Raw genomic sequence first — 21,395 nt, 5'->3', positions numbered from 1 at the left:
AATGTTCGCTGTTCCGAGCAAGTCCCTATGTGCTCTCATTCTCAAATACTGGGTGAATAAAGTCTGTTTATTCGCGCGTCATGGGCTACACTGATACACTACTTCATCACCCCAACCCCTTTGATAGGTAGGTGGTTCTTATCCCCAAGCGATCAAGCCATACTTTACAGATAGTAAGTGATATGTGTATCAAGTGTGTGTGTAATTCGTCCAGTGATTGTGTGTGTGAGTGTGTAAATTCCTAAGAGACCAAACTGCTGAGGTCATCGGTCCCTAGACTTACACACTACTTAAACAACTAACCTATGCAAAGAACAACACACACACCCATATCGAAGGGGCCACAGACTCTATGACGTGGCGCCTCAAGCCGTGCGGTCACTCCGCACAGCTATGTACATAAACTTTGCAATAGAAACCAGTAAAACTATTTGCATAAACATCTGAAGTGCGACAAGTGAACTGTCAAGAATCAAAAACGAACAAATTAGTTTCAGGAGAAATTTGGGAACAGAGGAGAGTAACAAAAAATTGTATAAAAATTAATAATTGTCAGTGTTAAATGAAATAAAAGATACTGATTTGTTCCGTTAAGAAAGAAAAATGAAATAATTTAAGGGTGCATTTCAGCATAACTTCCCAGATGATATCACTAAGGAAAAATCCTAGAGGAAAATCGGTGAACAGGATCACGACATCATTAGTATAGAGTGTGATCATAGAAATGAGCTGCAAAAAATACAACCGCACAACAATGATGGTATGAAGCAGAGACGACTTTCTACAATAAGATATTGTGTTTGTTATTTAGTCTGAGGAAGTTGATTTCTTATACTTAAAAGGACTGGAGATATGTACTATCAACTGAGTAGCCATATAAGTTAAGGTTTAGGAACTTAGTGGTTCCTAGATGGGGCTGCAATTTCTGTGGAGAAGCGCCGCATGCTACTCACTGCGGACTGTTGACGCTCTGCTATTGGCGCCAGTTGTAGGTCCTGTCGGATGGTCATCGCCACTGCGATCGTGATACATACACTGATCACAATGGGTGATTCTGGAAAACTGACCGCCATAGTTCTTCTGCCTGCAAACCAGCAACAGTTTTCTCTGATCAATTCTTCCTAAAGGCACTGACGCTCACCATAAGCATAAGAAGTTAACAGGAATTATATGTATCATTCACTCCGCTGTGTAGTATGTGTCGCAATGAAACTTTCTGACAAATCGGATATGCTTGTTGTACGTGGACCCGATGATGGACCTTTGCTATTCGAAGGCAACATTGAGCCATCAGGTCTCAGTTACAGACCAAAACTCTCTTTGCCCGTCAGAAAGTCTCATCACAGCTGCAACTGAATCAGTGGAAATAAGACATAGCATCATCCATCCTTAAGAAGAAAATATGAAATAGTCTCGTAATTGAAACTTCCTGGCAGATTAAAACTGTGTGCCCGTACTAGACTCGTACTCGGGACCTTGCCTTTCGCGGGCAAGTGCTCTACCATCTGAGCAACCGAAGCACGACTTACGACCGGTCATCACAGCTTTACTTCTGCCAGCATCTGGAGAGCTTCTGTAAAGTATGAAAGGTAGGAGACGAGATACTGGCAGAAGTAAAGCTGTGAGGAGCGGGTGAGAGTCGTGCTTCGGTAGCTCAGATGGTAGAGCACTTGCCCGCGAAAGGCAAGGTCCCGAGATCGAGTCTCGGTCGGGCACACCGTTTTAATCTGGCAGGAAGTTTCATATCAGCGCACACTCTGCTGCAGAGTGAAAATCTCATTCTGGAAGTTTCGCAATTACATGATAATAAGTTTACAATTATCTGCATCCAGTCGCCGGCCGGTGTGGCCGTGCAGTTCTAGGCGCTTCAGTCAGGCTGGAACCGCGTGTCCGCTGCGGTCGCAGGTTCGAATCCTGTTTCCGGCATGGATGTGTGTGATGTGCTTAGGTTATTTAGGTTTAATTAGTTCTACGTTCTAGGGGACTGATGACCGCAGATGTTAAGTCCCATAGTGCTAAGAGCCATTGGAACCATTTTTATATCCAGTCACTAGAAATCCGAAGCCCTGCTAAAAAGTTATGCCTCCGATTTTTATGTGATAAGTGTTAAAATTTTCAAATAAAAAAGCTTTCCTCTCATTCTACATATTAGTTCTTCATGTCGACATATTTATTTCTCAACATAGTCACTCTAGCAATGAACATATTTCTCACAACAAGATACCAGTTTGTTGATACCGCCGTTGGAGAATGACATTGTTGACGGAGCCACATCACGAGCCACATCACGTCTGTTTGTACCGCTTCATCACTATCGAATTGAAGTACTTGAAAGCATTCTTCAAATTTTAGAAACACATGAAGCGCTTTCACTTGTGTTGAAGTTAGCTCCACGGTTTCTTCATTGCGACCTCGAACAACTCAATGTCACACGTTATCGATCTCGGTACAAACTTCATTGTATATAGCTTTTATTCTTGTATGGCTGTCAAACGGAGACATGTTTTCTGCGGTCACAAACTCGATTCCAGGACGCTTTTCCTCACCCACCAACATAGTTAACGCCATGTTACACGCTACGGTTACAACCCTCTAGCGGTAGAGGAGTGCAACTTGCATCAGTGAAGCGGGGAAGTCAACGAAGAAATATGCATGACAGTTAGTGCAGGGTGACTTTTATAGAACTACATGAAAAAAAACACGTAAATTAGTTACAAACCGCGGCGTACACACATTTTATTAAACATGTAAATGACACTACATATACTTTTATTTAGGTTATGACATGTTCGATATGTCTGCCATCATCGGCGAAGATGTCGTGCAGTCCAATAGCGAATTTCTGCATGATGCCCTGAAGTGTCGGACCATTGATGCTGTTGATGACCTCCTCAATGGCTGTTTTCCGCTCAGCAATGTTTTTGGGGTTATTGATGTACATCTTGTCATTAATGTAGCCCCACAAAAGGGAGTCGCGTGCGTTGAGATCCGGAGAATTTGACTGCTTATCGAGGCGCATGGCTAAGGCTTCTGGGTACCCCTGGGCCAGAATGCTGTTCCCAGACTGCTGCTCCAGGACATCAAACACTCTTTTGCTTCTATGGGGTCGAGCTCCACCTTGCATTAACCACATCTTGTCGATATCAGTGTCACTTTGGATAATGGGAATGGACGACCGACGTTGCCAACAATGTCGTAATGAACACTACCCGTTCTTTCAGACTTGCGAATAAAATCCTTGACTGTAAGGACACTCAGACCGGTTGTCTTCAGCTTGAACTCGGTCGCAAACTTCCTTTGCGCAGCGGTTGGGCTGTTATTGCCCTCGCAACAGGCCTTTACAATGGCTATACGCTCAGGCACGCTGTACCGTGACATATTCATGTGTAAATGACCGACAACAAGAAAGTGTGTGCACGAACATACTAATTCCCACCATACCCCCGGCCAACCGTGCATTTAGAACGTCCTAACGCAAACCTTTCAGAAGCTATGACAATTTTATTTCATACAGTTTAATGATTGTCACCCTGTACGTTAACCATTATTGAGAACAGAATAAAAAAGTCGGAAGAATTAACATTCAGCTCACCCTCGTAAAGTGTTTGTGGTTACCAATTTTCTGCTCGATCGTTCAATTTATATAACAAATCACGATGCACCTTTTGCAAACACTATAGTACGAATACTGCACTAATCATGGTAAGTGATGACTTGTAATATACCACAGCCCAAGGTGAAGCCACTCTAGGAAACTGCTATACTTTAGCGACGGTTCTGATACTGCTAACTTCGACATATTGATCACAAAATTACAATAGATTAAAACGCCAGATGATAAATTTGAATGGTACTCGAAAAACTAACAGCTTCATCGAAAAAACAAAAAAAGTTCAAATGTGTGTGAAATCTTATGGGACTTAACTGCTAAGGTCATCAGTCCCTAAGCTTACACACTGCTTAACCTAAATTATCCCAGAGACAAACACACTCATCCATGCCCGAGGGAGGATACGAAGCTCCGCCGGGACCAGCCGCACAGTCCATGACTGCAGCGCCTTAGACCGCTCGGCTAATCCCGCGCGGCAGCTTCATCTAGTCTGTGGGAGTAAGACGGTGGTTGTGTCACGGTTTCCTGTTCCCGGTGTTGTTCTCCTTGTATGCCAGTGAAATGTAGCCAGCTATATTTACCTGTAAAGACTACTTGCTTACTGGCCAATACGGCTGTCGTGTGCATTAATTTCATCATAAGCCAATCAGTCCTGAATTCCCAGAAGACTTGTCCTTTATTTTCCTTGCAGGCATTCTCAATGCGCGGCACTACACTATGAAGAATCTATAATAACACGATGAGCGCTTACAGCTAATCGGAAATAACTCTCTCCACGTGTATTTACACTCCACAGAAAGTGGTGAAGATATTCCGGCGGGACGTATGGGGGAAACATGTGCAGCGACCTGTTCTAGAGAAGCGTCACTTTTCCCATTAAATGTAACATGGTACGAACAGTAAAAGGTCGAAAACTAACTACGAATACCTCAGTGCATTACCTTTGAATCATGTGCCTGCTTGACAGTATCAGTGCCCTACTCTTACTGCCTGTCAAGGTGATTGGGGGCGGAGAAAGCTATGTGACTATTACACGTTATGTCAACTTCACCGGCTTCTGAGGCGTTCCTTGATATTTCTAACCATAGTTCAAGTATCAGTTAGATCATGATGGTAGCGAATCTCAGGTATCTGGTACTTTCTTCTCACACAGGGTGTCTGTCCTAAGACTCGTCGGGTGCAGTTTATCTGGTGTTTCAGCAAAAATATTTACAATTCCCTTTTAGCTGAGTGTAGGTAGAATCAGTCTAGACAAGTAGTAGTCACCGCACATGTCATGTGACACCCACAGACAACGGAAGACGTAGGTTTGCTTCCCGTTACAAATAAATGATTATCAAAGCAGAATTTTACGAGCCCATTCTACAGAGCTATGTTATGCCTAGCAGAGACGCTAAACTACGAAGAACAACGTTTACTCCAGCAGCTACGAAGTAAGCTGTTGCATGACGACAGCTGCCAGAGCGGTCCAGGGAAGTGCTGTTGCTACTTGAGTATAGGTTATTCCTCACGTTTTATTGCCCTTGCTAGTGTGTGTCGGTATAAGGAAACTGCCTTAGGTTAATTTTGTACCACTTTATCAAATGGCCACATAAAGTTTCGCCTTAAAAAAGGTTTTGTTTGTAACAGCATGCAAACAATCGCTTTTCGTTGACAATGGACGTCGCACGAAATGCGTGACGAGCAGTATATATTAGTTGGATGTTGTACCTGAGACGTGGTTCACTTGCAATATACCTACACTACTGGCCATTAAAATTGCTGCACCAAGAAGAAATGCAGAAGATAAACGGGTATTCATTGGACAAATATATTATACCAGATCTGACATGTTATTTCATTTTCACGCAATTTGGGTACATAGACCCTGAGAAATCAGCACCCAGAACAACCACCTCTGGCCGTAAAACGGCCTTGATACGCCTGAGCATTGAGTCAAACACAGTTTGGATGGCGTGTACAAGTACAGCTGCCCATGCAGCTTCAACACAATACCACAGTTCACCAAGAGTAGTGACTGGCGTATTGTGGCGAGCCAGTTGCTCGGCCATCATTGACCAGACGATTTCAGTTGGTGAGAGATCTGGAGAGTGTGCTGGCCAGGGCAGCAGTCGAACATTTTCTGTATCCAGAAAGGCCCGTACAGGACCTGCAACATGCGGTCGTGCGTTATCCTGCTGAAATGTAGGGTTTCGCAGGGATCGAATGAAGGATAGCGCCACGGGACGTAACACATCTGAAATGTAACGTCCACTGTTCAAAGTGCCATCAATGCGAAAAGAGGTGACCGAGACGTGTAACCTGTGGCACCCCATACCACCATGCCGGGTAGTACGCAAGTATGGCGATGACGAATACACGCTTCCAATGTGCGTTCACCGCGATGTCGCCAAACACGGATGCGACCATCATAATGCTGTAAACAGAACCTGGATTCATCCGAAAAAATGACGTTTTCCCATTCGTGCACCCAGGTTCGTCGTTAAGTACACCATCGCAGGCACTCCTGTCTGTGATGCAGCGTCAAGGGTAACAGCAGACATACCGTTCGAGCTGATATTACATGCTGCTGCAAACGTCGTCGAACTGTTCGTTCAGATGGTTGTTGTCTTGCAAGCGTCCCCATCTGTTGACTCAGGGATCGAGACGTGGCTGCACGATCCGTTACAGCCATGGGAATAAGATGCCTGTCATCTCGACTGCTAGTGATACGAAGCCGTTGGGATCCAGCACGGTGTTCCGTATCACCCCCCTGAACCCACCGATTCCATATTCTGCTAACGGTCGTTGGACCTCGACCAACGCGAGCAGCAATGTCGCGATACGATAAACCGCAATCGCGATAGGCTACACTCCTACTTTTATCAAAGTCGGAAACATGATTGTACGCATTACTCCTCCTTACAGGAGGTATCACAATAACGTTTCACCAGGCAACGCCGGTCAACTGCTGTTTGTGTATGGATAGTTTTCTCATGTCAGCACCTTGTAGGTGTCGCCACCGGTACCAACCTTGTGGGAATGCTCTGAAAAGCTAATCATTTGCATATCACAGCATCTTCTTCCTGTGGGTTAAATTTCTCGTCTGTAGCACACCATCTTCGTGGTGTAGCATTTTAATGGCCAGTAGTGTTTTGGGGATGAATCCCACTGCACGCTGCGAAGGCGGATTTGAAAATATCTAAAGAAACAGTACCAGATGTCTCTTAAGAGAGACGTATGCTGTATTGGCTGCACCCAAGCAGAGGTCGTATCAGAAGTCTGCCAGAAGATTCATTATAGGTGTTATAATCGCGACATGAAAGCATTAGAGTAAAAATATACAAGCGGTAGTCTGTCGTTAACTATTTTGAGATAAGGAGCTAATAAGAGGAAAGGAGTATTTCAGACCCTATGGAATCCTGAATGAACAATACGTGCAAGTGCATTTATACTGACATAAATGTTTCACGCCGTACAGAAACGTCTTAAAGATTGTAGGAACTGCTCATACTGACGAACATAAGTGTGAATCTATGAATCATAATACAACTCATTGAGAAAACTGGATTCTAAGTTCGAAATCAATTAAACACTTTGACTGTATAAGTTGTCTAATAATTGCCGCTCCTCCACTTCGCCATAGCATTTGTTTTGATCTGTACGTTTCATGGGGAAGGTCAAAGACGACAATGTGACAGTTCCCCTCCTCTCCACTCTCCTACCCCCTCCCACACACGATAACCTCATCAGCCAGCACCATCTTCTCAAACAGAACGGAGTAAACAAACCTTTGCTGTGAATCATGGTAAGCACTTCGTGTCTTGATCAACCGAATTTCTTTTAAGTTTTGTGCACGGTGAAGAATTTGATTGCATTTGCATGACACCTGTTTCGAAAATTTTCTCCCTAAATTATTCCCGATTTGTCATAGCGTGCAATCAGTTTGAAAGAACCACCCTGGCAAAATTCGGAGACCTGCGACGCAAGAACTGTCTCACAGCCTACTCCACCTCAGCACTGTTGTGGAAGCGACGTCTCGAGAGTGCAGCTTTCAATGCAGATAACCTTCTGCCTTCCTTCTCTGAACGTGCAACACCAGCTACCAACCATTTGACAGGACATGATCTCGTTACCGTACACCGTCTGTAGGCGTTCGTTTACGCCGGATAACAGCACGCACATCCATTGGCGACCGCGTTGTCAGTACAAGTCTGTGCGATATCGTTATGTGTACCCGAATAACCTCGGGACGTCGGTCTGGAGCTACTTCCCTCTCCTTCATCTTCTACTTCCTCCAGTAACGCCCCTTCCGTCGTAGAACCAGCAACGGGTGTGGATTCATACAGCGTTTGCTCGTCTCTCTTGGTGTATAATCTCACCTCTCAAAAACGATAAAGAAAGTTACTTTCGGAACGCCCCTCTTATTAGTACGTTGAACGCCCAATTGTCTATGGCGTGTTGTGAGTGAAGCAGTGCGTGTTCAAAATGGTTCAAATGGCTCTGAGCACTACGGGACTTAACATCAGAGGTCATCAGTCAACTCAGAACTTCTTAAACCTTACTAACCTAAGGACATCGCACACATCCATGCCCCAGGCAGGATTTGAACTTGCGGCCGCAGCAGACGCGCGGTTCCGGACTGAAGCGACTAGAACCGCTCTGCCACCTCGGCCGGAAGAGCGTGTCAGAGACAAACATTTGTTAACTGTGTTAGTACGTACGCTGGCTAAAATGCCGCGCACCTACAGTAACAAATAATATGCAGATATCGTCTACGTTTATGCCTTCTGCGATCGTGGTTCTCCTGGTGCTGTCGAAGGATATCGCCGGCGCTTTCCGACACGTAGAGTATTTACCATACTTTTCAGCAAAAAGTGTGAGAACAGCTGTTCTTCCAAGCTTAAATTTTTCTACTTACCATGTACTTCAACAACCTGTGCAGGAATAACAACACATTGTTCAAATTGTATCGCATTGTCGTACGACTCGTATTTTTCAGTTACTTTGTAAAACGTATATGGTAATGTTAACCAACTGTTATATGTGCGTACACGTGTAAAGTTGACAGTGTATGGAATAATAAAAAAATAAATAATAGTGTACATTAAATTTGTTCTGTCTCGGAAACCGATGGGAACAGGACACAGGTGGTTATAAAGTTTTTTTTTTACTTCAGATTGTCGTCCCTGTCATATCTGTGATTGCTGACCATTCCTGCTGGGACACCCTATATCTACACAGCCTAAAAAAAGTAAGGACCCAGAGGAGAAGTAAACGAAAAGAGACTCTTCGGACTGAGAGGATACCTAGTACTATTGCAATGACTGCAGAATCGAGTCAAACTGACAAAGAACTGGTCAGTGTGAAGCCACATATTATTATGACGATGCACCTACTCTAGCCAGGATGCGTAACCTGATTAGGTTGCTAAGGGTGTCGTAAAGCCTCATGTACTCATGAGGCTCTCAGCTATTGCTTCTTGGTGCCCTGGTTGCTGGCACGGGAACAGATCTGACGTCCCGCCTAGTTCATCACATGTTCTATCGAAGACATATTTGGAGCTCTTGCTGGCCACAGTGTAAGCGTATTGCCATATCGCTGGCTTAGTTGTGGAGTATCTTTGCTGGCCGCCGCGTCATAGAGTCGAGCGCGGGACACGAAACTGTTAGGTTGTGTAGTGTGTGTAGCTTTGCATGAGAGAGGCTTTGTTAGTATTCAGGTTGAAGTGTTGCTACAAGTGCTGTTACAGTAAAATTATGAAGTATGGAAGTGATTCAGAGGAAAGTTCGTCAAGAAGTAATTAACAATGAGCAGTGCCGTCCATAACGTATTTATGTATCCTCTCGTTGTGTGTCGCACAGCATCGATCACCCGCACCGTGTTCGGTCTCCCAGAATGAACTAATGTGAATCAGAAAAAATTAGTTACCACAAAAGAGTACAAGTAAGTGCCAGTGTCTTGTAGCGTCCGTGAGGACGTGCGTTCGGTCATCGCGTTTCCGCATTTATCAACAATCAGCCGCGCCACGACGGTTACGCGCACGCTCGTACAAGTGATAACTGAGAACTGAAAAATTAACTTTACGAACAGTGTTGTATCATTACTAGTGGCAAGGAGAAGTACTACCAGGTATCTGTATGTGTGACGAGCTTAAGAACTTTCGTTCGATCATTCGGCTTCCGCATCATCAACAATCACCCGCGTCGTGTCGGCTACGCGCACGCTCGCCTGAATTATATTTTGGACTGTTAATCATCAGGATTGTTAATTGGGATAAACATTAACGATTTAGAGTGTAAACAGTGCAACCTGTGGTGTCCATATCGTCTCAGATTATAGATGTTCATACCAGACTCGAACAGTGGTGTGTTTTAACGTTGAGTGGCTCCCCTTATTCGCTTGCATATTTCGATACATAATTTCAGGAAAGCCAGCAGCAGTGTGGAGCAGGACACTACGACCGCCGCGGGATTACCTGGTACGTGGTGTGGACACGGCGCACGGTCAAGAAAAGCAACAGCAGCAGAACTTCATCACACAGGAAACTCATAGGGAAACGTGTCATGTGTTTACGGGCGTTGTTCTGTTTAACCCTTTCAGGGGAAAATTTAAAAAAAATCCCTTTTAATTTTTACTTTTTTTTATTGTATTAATTTTCATACAGTGAGACAGAAAAATGTAAAAATTAAATGAAGTATACATAAACTGAACACATACAGGGTGGTTTCAAATGGAGCCACTGCCTGCTAAATGTCATCACTTTTGATGATGCAGTAAGAAGCAGTTCCTTTCCGCAGATAAGCAAAAGGCTAACTGGCAGTGACTAAATGTCCATCTGCTTCTGTGGGGTTCTTTCTTTGTGCTGCAGTGTACACAGCGCCTTAAGATTCCCTGTTTTGGCAGATGTTTTGCTTCCGATATAAGTTTCTCATGGGGAACAACAGTTTCGAATTTTTTTGCAGATGATTGTGAGGGTGTACTGGGATGGCCAGGACTATCTTTGAAGGCATTCCTGCCTACAAGGCCTGTGGCAGCACGTCTTCGAAAATCCTTTAGCAGTTGCTTCGCTGTTGGATTACATAATCGAAACAGAATAAATGCATTTCCAATAGAAATATCGACTATATACCAAAATAATCTTAGCCACCACCTTCGTGATTTTCTGTCTATTGCATAAAAACTGTTCATCATATTTGCCTTATCTACACATCCCATATTTGCATCATTTGATTTCAGCATTTTTGGGCCAGGTAACTTTGTTATTTTTCCATCCTTTTCTTTACAGCTGACTTCTTCAAAACATACAGGGGAATCAATTGTAGACAGCAACATGACTACATGTTTGTCTTTCCATTTTATGCAGGTTATTTCATTTAGGTTATGACATGTTCGATATGCCTGCCATCGTCGGCGAAGATTTCGTGCAGTGCAATAGTGAATTTCTGCATGATGCGCTAAAGTGTCGGACCATTGATGCTGTCGATGACCTCCTCAATGGCTCTTTTCCGCTCAGCAATGTTTTTGGGGGTTATTGATGTACACCTTGTGATTAATATAGCCCCACAAAAGGGAGTCGCGTGTGTTGAGATCTGGAGAATTTGACTGCTTATCGAGGCGCATGGCTAAGGCTTTTGGGTACCCCTGGGCCAGAATGCTGTTCCCAACAAAAATGACAGACCAGTCAAACTCTCCTCTTTGCAACTCTTTATCGGTTTTTAGCGTAGGTAGTCCTTTTCTGTGCGATCTAATTGTTCCACAGGCAAAATGTCCGTCACCTTTTAGCTTCTGTAAAAGTGAGACACTGGTAAAAACAATTGTCAAAGTATATGTGGTACCCCTTTCCTTCCAAGGCTTTACACATATCTCTCACAATTTTCTCTCCTAACGATTTTTCCAATATGCCTTCAACTTTTCCAGTATATATCTGAAAATCACAAATATATCCAAACTAATCAGCTCTGACTCAGATTTTGTATCCCCTCTTGATTGGCTTTTGGGGCATATATTGTTTGAATGTGATTCGTCCTTTGAACTTCACCATACATTCATCTATAGCTTGCTCCTTAGTAGGTGCGTAGAATTCTTTGAAGTTGATCAGTATCTGATTGATTAGTGGACAGGTTTTATATAATTTGTCATAATTTCTACTCCCCCTTGAAGAGATAACAGCGTTGTCATTGATGTGAATATGTGTCAAAATCCAGCTGAACCTTTTACCGACAGTAGTGAGGAAATGTACTCTTCTCGAAGTTTCTTATGGGGTGACCAGCAATCACGATAATAACAAGGTTTCTTGATTCCCGTTATAATGTAGACAGCCAAAAGTACTTTTAGTTTTGCTTTAGAAAGAGGCCTGAAATTGCCACCTTTTCGTGTTGCGCACAGGCTAGACTGGAAAACTATGTGTTCTAACATAATGTCACAAAACAGGCACAAAAAATCTACTGATTGCATACCTTCACTGTCATTTTTAAGTTTTCCTCGTACACCAGCTTCCTCTGAAAAATTGGTGGCAAAAGTTCATTGCGCTGGCGTCCTTTCTCCATGAAAAATTCGCAATGGAAGACAGTGGCAAAAAGTCATTAGTGCTGAAACTATCATCGCTGTCATTGTCAAAATGGTCCTCAGTCTCACTTTCCGAAATAATATGAGATAAAACAGTGTTTTCATTCGTAAATCCAGATCACTGTCTTCAGCTAGCACATCACTTCCACTGTCACTGCTAGTGTCAATCTGTGAGTCGGTATCTGAAGGAAAATCTGCGAAAAGGCACTCCAGAATTTCCTCGTCCTTTAGTCTGTGAGAATACATCACGTCAAACTGGAAAAAAATTTTTCACACCTACTAATGCTGTCGTTACAGGAGCAGTGGTTTCAAATGGAACCACCAAAACATTCACGGAAATAAATACATTATTTTGGTTATTATTGCAGTACATATAGTATTAATGTAAACAGAACGGTATTCTGCATTTAATACATGCATAAAAGTTACCCAATACAGGAGAACACACTCACAATTTGAGAACAAAGACGTTCGTTCACAGCGTAAAAAAATGGCAATCCACCTCGCCTTACCACTTGCTAATATTTACAGATTTTGAAGCGGTTCCAGTGACAGCCGTTAGAGGGCAGCACCAACTAGGCTGCTGAATGATGTCCTCAAATATAGCCACTGCCCATTTGCCACAAGATGAGAAAATTCTAGGTGATTTCAAACGGAACCACTTCCCCTGAAAGGGTTAAACATTGTAACACGATGCTGTCGTATGATAGGCAATACTCAAGGTCTCATGACAACCATGATGTGCCGTTGTGCACAATTCAAGGCACAAATACAGTAACGGAATAAAAATCCCAACACCAAGAAGGACTTGTGGGACATAAAGGGAAGCTGCTTGGCGAGTTGCTACATCTGAAGGATTATGTCAACTGAAATTTCGCGCCATTACCATAAGAGTGACTCTAGTGGCGCCACTATGCTGATTCAAATCGGGTTTGCTTTAAATACGTGCTGTAACGTTCGTGATCGCTAGTTACCTCACATGTCGAGATGATATTAGGTACTCAAGAATTCGCCGGCCGCGGTGGTCTCGCGGTTCTAGGCGCGCAGTCCGGAATCGTGCGACTGCTACGGTCGCAGGTTCGAATCCTGCCTCGGGCATGGATGTGTGTGATGTCCTTAGGTTAGTTAGGTTTAAGTAGTTCTAAGTTCTAGGGGACTAATGACCACAGCAGTTGAGTCCCATAGTGCTCAGAGCCATTTATTTGAACTCAAGAATTCCTTTAAGGTCGCGAAGAGGCCATTATCAACACCTCATTGAATTTAAACATGGTCGTGCAATAGGGCAACGTGAAGCTGAATGTTCGTTCTGTGGTTACTAAGAAAGACTTTACAGGAATGTAGCCACTGTACATGGTTACCGGCAGCTGTGGTCACGACAATTGGGCTTGCTGCAGAAACCAGATAAGTCCATTTCTGGTCAAAAATGAGATGTTATCGGCATGAGATATAACATCAGAACGTGCACATTTTGGTGCAAGAACCAGACTTTTGCGGACTGATCTTAATGATCTGAATGAGTTATGGATGGTTGCGTTTGGTGGAAGAAACAGATTAGTCCTGGACTTGTCTTGTTCTTGCTCCAGTAGGTGGAACCACTAGCGTAGAAGGTTGTTGTGTTGTTTACATGGCTGCATGTGAAGTTGAAGTTGTTCAGATCGTGCGCTTATCTGCGTTTATCTGTAGTGAATATTGTGTTTAAGACATGTCTTCCGATGATTCACGCAGTGATAGTGAATATGAACACGTAACAAGAAAAAGAAAAGGTGATTCTATTAAATGGAAAAGAAACAGAGACAAACTGAAAAGGCAATGTGATGAGTCGTGTATCCCATGTAGTGGCACGGTTATTCCAGCTCGTGAAACAGGGCCTGCATGCAGGTGCAAAAGAAAACGTTTAGATGTACTTGATACAAAGGAAAAACAGGAAATACCGACAAAGTTTAACTCACTTTCAACAAAAGAAACACAGGGTGCGTTTTCGTGTGCTTCGATTACGCCAAAGCAAGTTGACCGGTGAAGGCCTAGAAAAGGTGAAGATTCGCAACTTCGTAGCTTCACATACGTTTACAAGGTATATATTTGTGTAATAACATGCAGTGAAATAATATTAGCCCAAAATAATATTTATTTTTAAAATGAGGAAACCGAATTTATACACAAACGTTTTTGAATTAATATTTTATGTCTTTCCAGGTTCAGCTTAAAACCCAACAACATGTAAAGAGCAAAAAAAGCTTTCTGCAGCCTTTTTGGGATAAAGAAGGCACGGGTTGAACGTCTGGATTCATTTGCATCAAAAAATATTGGACCACCCTCAGATCGTAGAGGAAAACATGAAAACAGGCCTAACAGAGTGAGTGATAATGACGTAGAAAATGTTATAAATTATGTAAAACAGTTTCCTGCACGACCATCGCACTGCAGTAGAGCAGTTAATATCAAGAAAGTATTTTTATCTCTAGAATTGAATGTAAAGATAATGTATGAGTTATATTTAGAACAGCATGAGGCAGATGTTTTTAAAGCCTTAAAACCAGGTGAAAAAGTGCAAAACTGTACGGTACCATAAGACTATTATTATAGATGTTTTAAAGCTAATTTCAATATTTAATTTGGACACCAAAAAGTGACACTTGTGAGAAGTGTGATTCTTTAAAGAAATTAATACAAGATTGTACTGATGATTTGGAACACAAAAGAGAGCTTGAACTCGAGAAGGAAGTACATTTGCGAAAGAGTGAAGTATTCTATGAACGACTTAGGGAAGAAACTAAAAGGGATAGGGAAAATAAATCCGTTGCATGTTTAGCATTTGATGACCAGCAAAATTTGCCTCTTCCAGTACTTCCTTCAACAGATGTATTTTTTCTGAGACAACTGTGGATGTACATCTTTAATATACACTGTTGCAGCAGTGGAACGGCACATATGTTCATGTACAAAGAATGTGATGGCAAATAGGGTCCTGATAAAGTTATTTTCTGTTTAGATTGGTACCTTAAACATGTCATTTCCCCTGATACAACTGAAATTGTATTATTTTCATTTAACTGTGCTGCCCAAAACAAAAACAAGGCACGTCTACAGTATCTCTTCATTCTTGCACATACTAACAAATTTCAGAAAATTACACATTACTTTCCAGAGTGGGGACCCTCATTTTTGCCTTGTGATAGGGGCTTTGGGAACATTGAAAAGAGGAGAAGGGTTGTTACTAGATTGCACCTTCCTGAAGAGTGGCATTCACTTGTTAGAAAAACATCAAAATTCTTTACTATTGTTCCTGTGAAACAGATCATGCTCAAAAGTTACAAAGACCATTTTAAACAACTCTTTAAAACAAATATGAAGACAAAACATAATTAGCTTTCCAAAATTTCACAGTATAAAATATTGCAGTACAGTTATGCTCACAAATACATATTAAAACCCAGCCAGAATCAACACATGACTGTTATGTCAGAGTTTGCACCACTAAAGAAGGCAATAAAAGGTAACATTACCTTCCCAGAGGAATCACTGTATAGTGGTCCTTTACCTCTTAATAGGCACAAAAATGATGATGTCATGTACATTCCTACTGCAGATATGGGTTTCTATGAAAAACTGTTACCCTCTACAGGAAATGATGATGGTGAACACAGCCCAAATGAAATAGAGTATTGTTGCCGCAAGAAGACACGATCTGCGCGGCCAAGTGGTACTACCGAGAGAAAAGAGTATCGTGTCTGGTACATGGCTGTGGCGCATTTTTCTGCCTCTGCAGCAGCAATCTGAGCAGCAGTTGACACCATAATGACACAATGCTCTGTTACAAATCGGTTACAGAAGGATCAGCTCGGAGCCAGATGCCCCGTAGCGTGCATTCCACTAACCCCAAACCACCGCCATTTGTGACTTCAGTGGCGTCAAGTGAGAGCTCGTTGGCAGGGTGGAGATCTGTTGTATTTTACTGTTTACGCTAGTTCTCCCTCGGTGCCAGTGAGCCGCTGCAACCAACCTGTCTGCCTGCTGGACACACGGGACCTACAACTGGAGTTGTGGTCTGCGATGCGGTTTCGTATGACTGCAGGAGCACTCTAGTGAGTATTCCACGCACCCTGACTGCAAGTTTGTGAGTCAGTCTGGTGATGCGATCTATTGTGCTGTCATTCATGAATAGCATCCCAGGGTTGTTTTCCAACAACGTAACGCTTGCCAAAATTCCGCTGTTGTAATCCAAGATGCTTCACAAAGTGTCGAAATGTTGCCTTGGGCCGCTCGGGATTAGCCGAGCGGTCTAGGGCGCTGCAGTCATGGACTGTGCGGCAGATCCCGGCGGAGATTCGAGTCCTGCCTGGGGCATGGGTGTGTGTCTTTGTCCTTACGATAATTTAGGCTAAGTAGTGTGTAAGCTTAGGGACTGATGACCTTAGCAGTTATGTCCCATAAGATTGCACACACATTTGATCATTTTTGTAGCCTTGGCTTCCTCGATCAACAGATCTGTCTCCAATCGAGCACGTCAACTTCAGTGGTATCCGGAAACTGCACCAACTTAGCATCGTATTGACGAGCCATGTGCAACCCGCATGGAATTCCACCACCCGTAAAACACAGTGCCTCCTTGAATTCAATATTTTCGCTGTTACACCTGTTGTTAATGTACCAGCATTTGACAATTGCACTGGCTTATCTCGAGCTTACATTAACCTGCATTTTTGCTATGTTGATCACTTAAATATATTGCCTAGATAAACGTTTCACTGGAACTTCTTTACTCTACGTTGTTCTTTGGCGTTGCGATCTTTTTCCGTAAGTGTTAAATACAATGAAAATTAAATCGAAATGTCTGGACGTGTAGTGAAGCAAGGTAATTTATTCAAGTGATAAGTAAGCATCAAGAATATGACCTACTGAGAGGCGGGGTAGAAGACATTAGGAATCATGCAGGAGCGAGAGGTCGTAATGGATGAATAGGTCTAAAGCAGTGCCGGCCACGGCGTGCCAAACTGCACACGAGGAGGATGTGCGGGCCGAGGTTCGGTTTTTCTAGGTCCTCCTCGTAAATAACAGCTAGAGCGCAACGTTCCATTCAGTATAGCGGTCAGTCATTTTTCGGTCGGCGCAACTCTCTTCAGTTCGACATAACCAGAGTATCAGCGCCGTTTATGGTCTGCAGTTTGTTCATAGTATAAAAGAAATTCACAGGTCCATTGCCAGTTTGCACAAAATGAGGCAATATAGAGATCTGTCGCCACAAGACTTTAGAAACGAATAGGAATGAGAGGAGAAGGGGATGAGGATTCTCAGTATCCATTATGCGGTCACATTATCGATGGGTACGACAGATTTTCAATTACGCTACATTACAGTATCATGTAGGAAGGATGAAAAAGCAAAAACGATCTTATGAATCAAGATTGTCTTATCTATCAATTTAGCAAGCATGGTACACATTAGGAAATTGACGGTATGAATGGTAAAATTTCTCAACATGGACACTTTTTTCCACTGTCAGTTGCAAAGGTTTTCGATTGGATTGTGCGAACAGTGTGGACACTTTATATATGAATGCAAAGTACGTTTGGCAACTCAAGGGACATTCCTAGAACAATTTTTCGATTTGAAACCCACTATTCTGGAGTGCAGGAACGAAACGTAGAACATCCAGAGTGGATTGCGTACTTTACTTTTTAAGAAATAACTTAATTTTGATGTAATGGGGATGCATTTAAAAAGAAAACCGCACTGTAGATAGAATAAAGAAAACCTGAGGTGTGAAGACTTCATTGGGTCCTTGAAAGAGACCATTTGCCATTTCAATTGAAAGCGCTCCTGTGGACGTGTAGACGCAGCTGGGTAACCTGGAATGTAATTCCCATTTTAAAGACAAATCCTCATACGTTAAAACTTCAGGTAGATTTTACACGTCTCCTTAACGAGCATTCAAATGCTTTAACTTTTCTATCAACATATGTGTGTGAAAGAACTCTTTTCGATTATGAAACTAAATAGGTCACAATTACGTGGCAACCTGACTGCGAAAATCTGTGAAATTGACTGTGTATGTTTTTAGGCCGACAGTTTATACCAGTAAAATTTGTGGTATTGCTTCAGCGTGCCAAAAATAACAAAAAATTCTGAAAATGAGCGTTATTTGATCTATGTCGTTGAAAAATATGAAATTAAAATCAAAATTCTCACTTAAATGCGACGAATGCACAGTTTCCTCCCTTCCCCATTCTCAGATAGCGTGCTGTGGTGGTGGGGAAAACGTACAGCCATGCAGAAAACTACGGGTCTCGTGCCAGGGCACGGTTCGCGAGCCGAGTTCTTGGCTGCCCCTGGTCTAAAGTAAACATTTATAATCTGTAGTGAAAAAAAAGGAACTGAGAAAATGAATGAATTGAAGGGATATTAACAGGACTATTTAGTCTGAGGAGAAACAATGGTCAAAACGCCACTGTTACTACATCTGAATTTCGATTCATGTGTACAAATGTAGCATTTAAGGAACATCATTTAACTACAGTATGGTTATAGATAATACTACGATTTATAGTAGATGTTTTCTAGAACTCATCTGTATAATGAAATGAGAAATATTGCTAAATATTTGTATTATTATGTATCGAATTCTGCACACCCATACATCACAAATATCGCCGAGATGTTACATCCGACAAACAAGAATGCTCTCATTTCCGCGCTTAAGTACAAAATTAAGTTAACATAGAATAAACTAGATTATTTTAAAGATACAACATGTTTCGGTTACGACTTCGATGAATGCACAAAAGAAACTGACATCTTCAGCAGTCATCAAAGTTTATGAAACACGTATCAAAAAAAGTTTTTTTTTATCACCATCGTTCCCAGAACTCATGAATACAGACATTGACTGTGCATGTTGTATCACAGACACAGCCCCTTTAACTGTTCAGAGATGTCACTAAACCCGCCCAAAGATATAAACAACCATACATGAGCAGCACCTATTAGACGGAGGGGTCCGATAGCCGATCAGTTCCAGTCATTCCACCAGGAGGATGTACACTACTCATGTTGTCTGTAGTTCAACTATGCGTAGATCGTCAATACCGCGGTCCGATCGCTTCCGCATTGTTACTTTGTGCGAGGAAGGTCAATCAACAATGGAAGTGTCCAGGCGTCTCGGAGTAAACCAAAGCGATGTTGTACGGACATGGAGGACATACAGAGAGACAGGAACTGTCGATGGCATGTCTCGCTCAGGCCGCCCAGGGACTACTACTGCAGTAGATGACCGCTACCTACGGAGGAACACTGACAGCAACGCCATCATGTTGAATACTGCTTTTCGTGCTGCCACACGACGTTGTGTTACGACTCAAACCGTGCGCAAGAGGCTGCACCATGCGCTGCTTCACTCGCTACATCAATGACGAGGTCCATCTTTGCAACCACGACACCATGCAGCGCGGTACAGATGGGCCCAACAACATGCCGAATGGACCGCTCAGGATTGGCATCACGTTGTCTTCACCGATGAGTGTCACATGTACCAGAGAATCTTCGGAGACGTGTTTGGAGGCAACTCGGTCAGGCCGAACCCCTTAGTCACACCGTCCAGTGAGTGCAGCAAGGTGGAGGTTTCCTAACGTTTAGGGGTGGCATTATGTGGGGCCGACGTACGCCGCTGGTGGTCATGGAATGCCCTATAACGGCTCAAAGCCATCCTCCGACAGATAGTGCAATATCAATAGCATATTGGCGAGGCATTCGGCTCCATGGACAACAATTCGCGCCTCCATTGTGCACATGTTGTGAATTACTTCCTTCAGGATAACGACATCGCTCGACTAGAGTGGCCAGCATGTTCTCCAAACATGAACCGTATCGAATATGTCTGGGGTAGATTGAAAATGGTTGTTTATAGACGACGTGACCAACCAACCACTCTAAGGGATCTACGCCGAATCGCCGTTGAGAAGTGGGACAATCTGGTCCTACAGTGCCTTGATGAACTTGTGGATAGTAAGCCACGATGAATACAGGCATGCAGCAGTATAAGAGAACGTGCTACTCGGTATTAGAGGTACCGGTGTGCACAGCGATCTGGACCACCACCTGTGGAGGTCTCACTGTATGGTGGTACAACATGCAACGTGTGGTTTTCATGAGCAAACGAAAGAGTGGAAATGATGTTTATATTGACCTCTATTCCAGTTTTCTGTACAGGTTCCGGAATTCTCGGAACCGAATTGATACAAAACTGTTTTTGATGTGTGTAGTACTGTGTGACAAGTTTGTCAGTTTCAGACGCATCTTACGTAGGTCGGAACTACTGCTACTGCTACTACTACTACCAGTAGTGGTAGTAGTATCTGTCTTGCAGTTCATCTGGTCAGTGTTACTATGATGCCATGATCACACGGAGCGTGTTTCGGTACTGATTTTTCCAGTTACATAATAACTTCAATTCAGAGTCCCCCTCTAAGCGGTTTCTGTCATGTTCAGATCTCCAGATGTATAACAATGCAGATAAAGATCAGACGCGGACCAGGCTAAACTAAAAATTAGAATTAAAACTTCGTAATGCACCTTACGTCATTAATACCAAAATCAACCGTGAATGATTGTAGACATTAATTGGCTTTTCATGTCAACAGTATCTGTCTCCTATTGGGTACTGTACATGTTTTAACGTCAGTTTGAACGTGAGGCAATGTGTCAGTCTATAGGTTGATCTGGAACACATATCTGTCTCTTAGACCGTCCAGTTAGAAATAATCCTATGGTTTAAGATGATACTCTTCATAATGCTACACAGACGTCAGATATTTTCGAGAATCATTCATTAATATGCACACTTACCTAAGTGAAGGCGTCCTAACGCAGCACACACAGCCTCAGTGACATGCGAGGAGATCAACGAAGACAGAACTGAGTACGTGACATGTCGTGCTTCCCTTATCTGCTTTTCACTGCACTGAAACTTATGGCGGAATCGTGCTTCTCTTGTTCCTGGAACGAAACTTGACAAGGCGGTTGTTAGCAATAAGTACGTTTTCCTTCTTTTTACACCAAAAGCGTATGTACAGAAAGAATGTAGATGTCTCAGTTACTCAGTGTTTAGTCTGTATCACTGTCCATTCGAAACAAACTGGGCAGCGGTGACGAGTGAGAATTTTTATTAAAGGTATGTCCAGGTGGTCAACAATGACGTGGCTGAGCCAACGGTTTCCGGCGTGTGCTGAAGAGAATCTCGCGACAG

General features: G+C 42.9%; 1 protein-coding gene across 1 annotated transcript in view; it reads right to left on the bottom strand.

Moving 5' to 3' along the window:
- The window catches only part of LOC126267284 (uncharacterized), a 46,471-nt gene extending 25,408 nt beyond the window's left edge, over nucleotides 1-21,063 (bottom strand). The window contains exons 1-2 of the mRNA XM_049972355.1: nucleotides 20,996-21,063; nucleotides 954-1,084 (exon numbers count right to left, since the gene is read on the bottom strand). Coding sequence (XP_049828312.1) covers nucleotides 954-1,073 — 120 coding nt within the window. The 5' untranslated portion in view covers nucleotides 1,074-1,084; nucleotides 20,996-21,063. The remainder of the gene's footprint in view (nucleotides 1-953; nucleotides 1,085-20,995) is intronic.
- Nucleotides 21,064-21,395: the final 332 nt, after the last annotated feature.

Source organism: Schistocerca gregaria, chromosome 4, assembly GCF_023897955.1.
Source record: "Schistocerca gregaria isolate iqSchGreg1 chromosome 4, iqSchGreg1.2, whole genome shotgun sequence".
Classification (NCBI taxonomy): domain Eukaryota; kingdom Metazoa; phylum Arthropoda; class Insecta; order Orthoptera; family Acrididae; genus Schistocerca; species Schistocerca gregaria.
The sequence above is the reverse complement of the archived record's forward strand: the minus strand, read 5'-3'. Positions and strand labels throughout refer to the sequence as shown.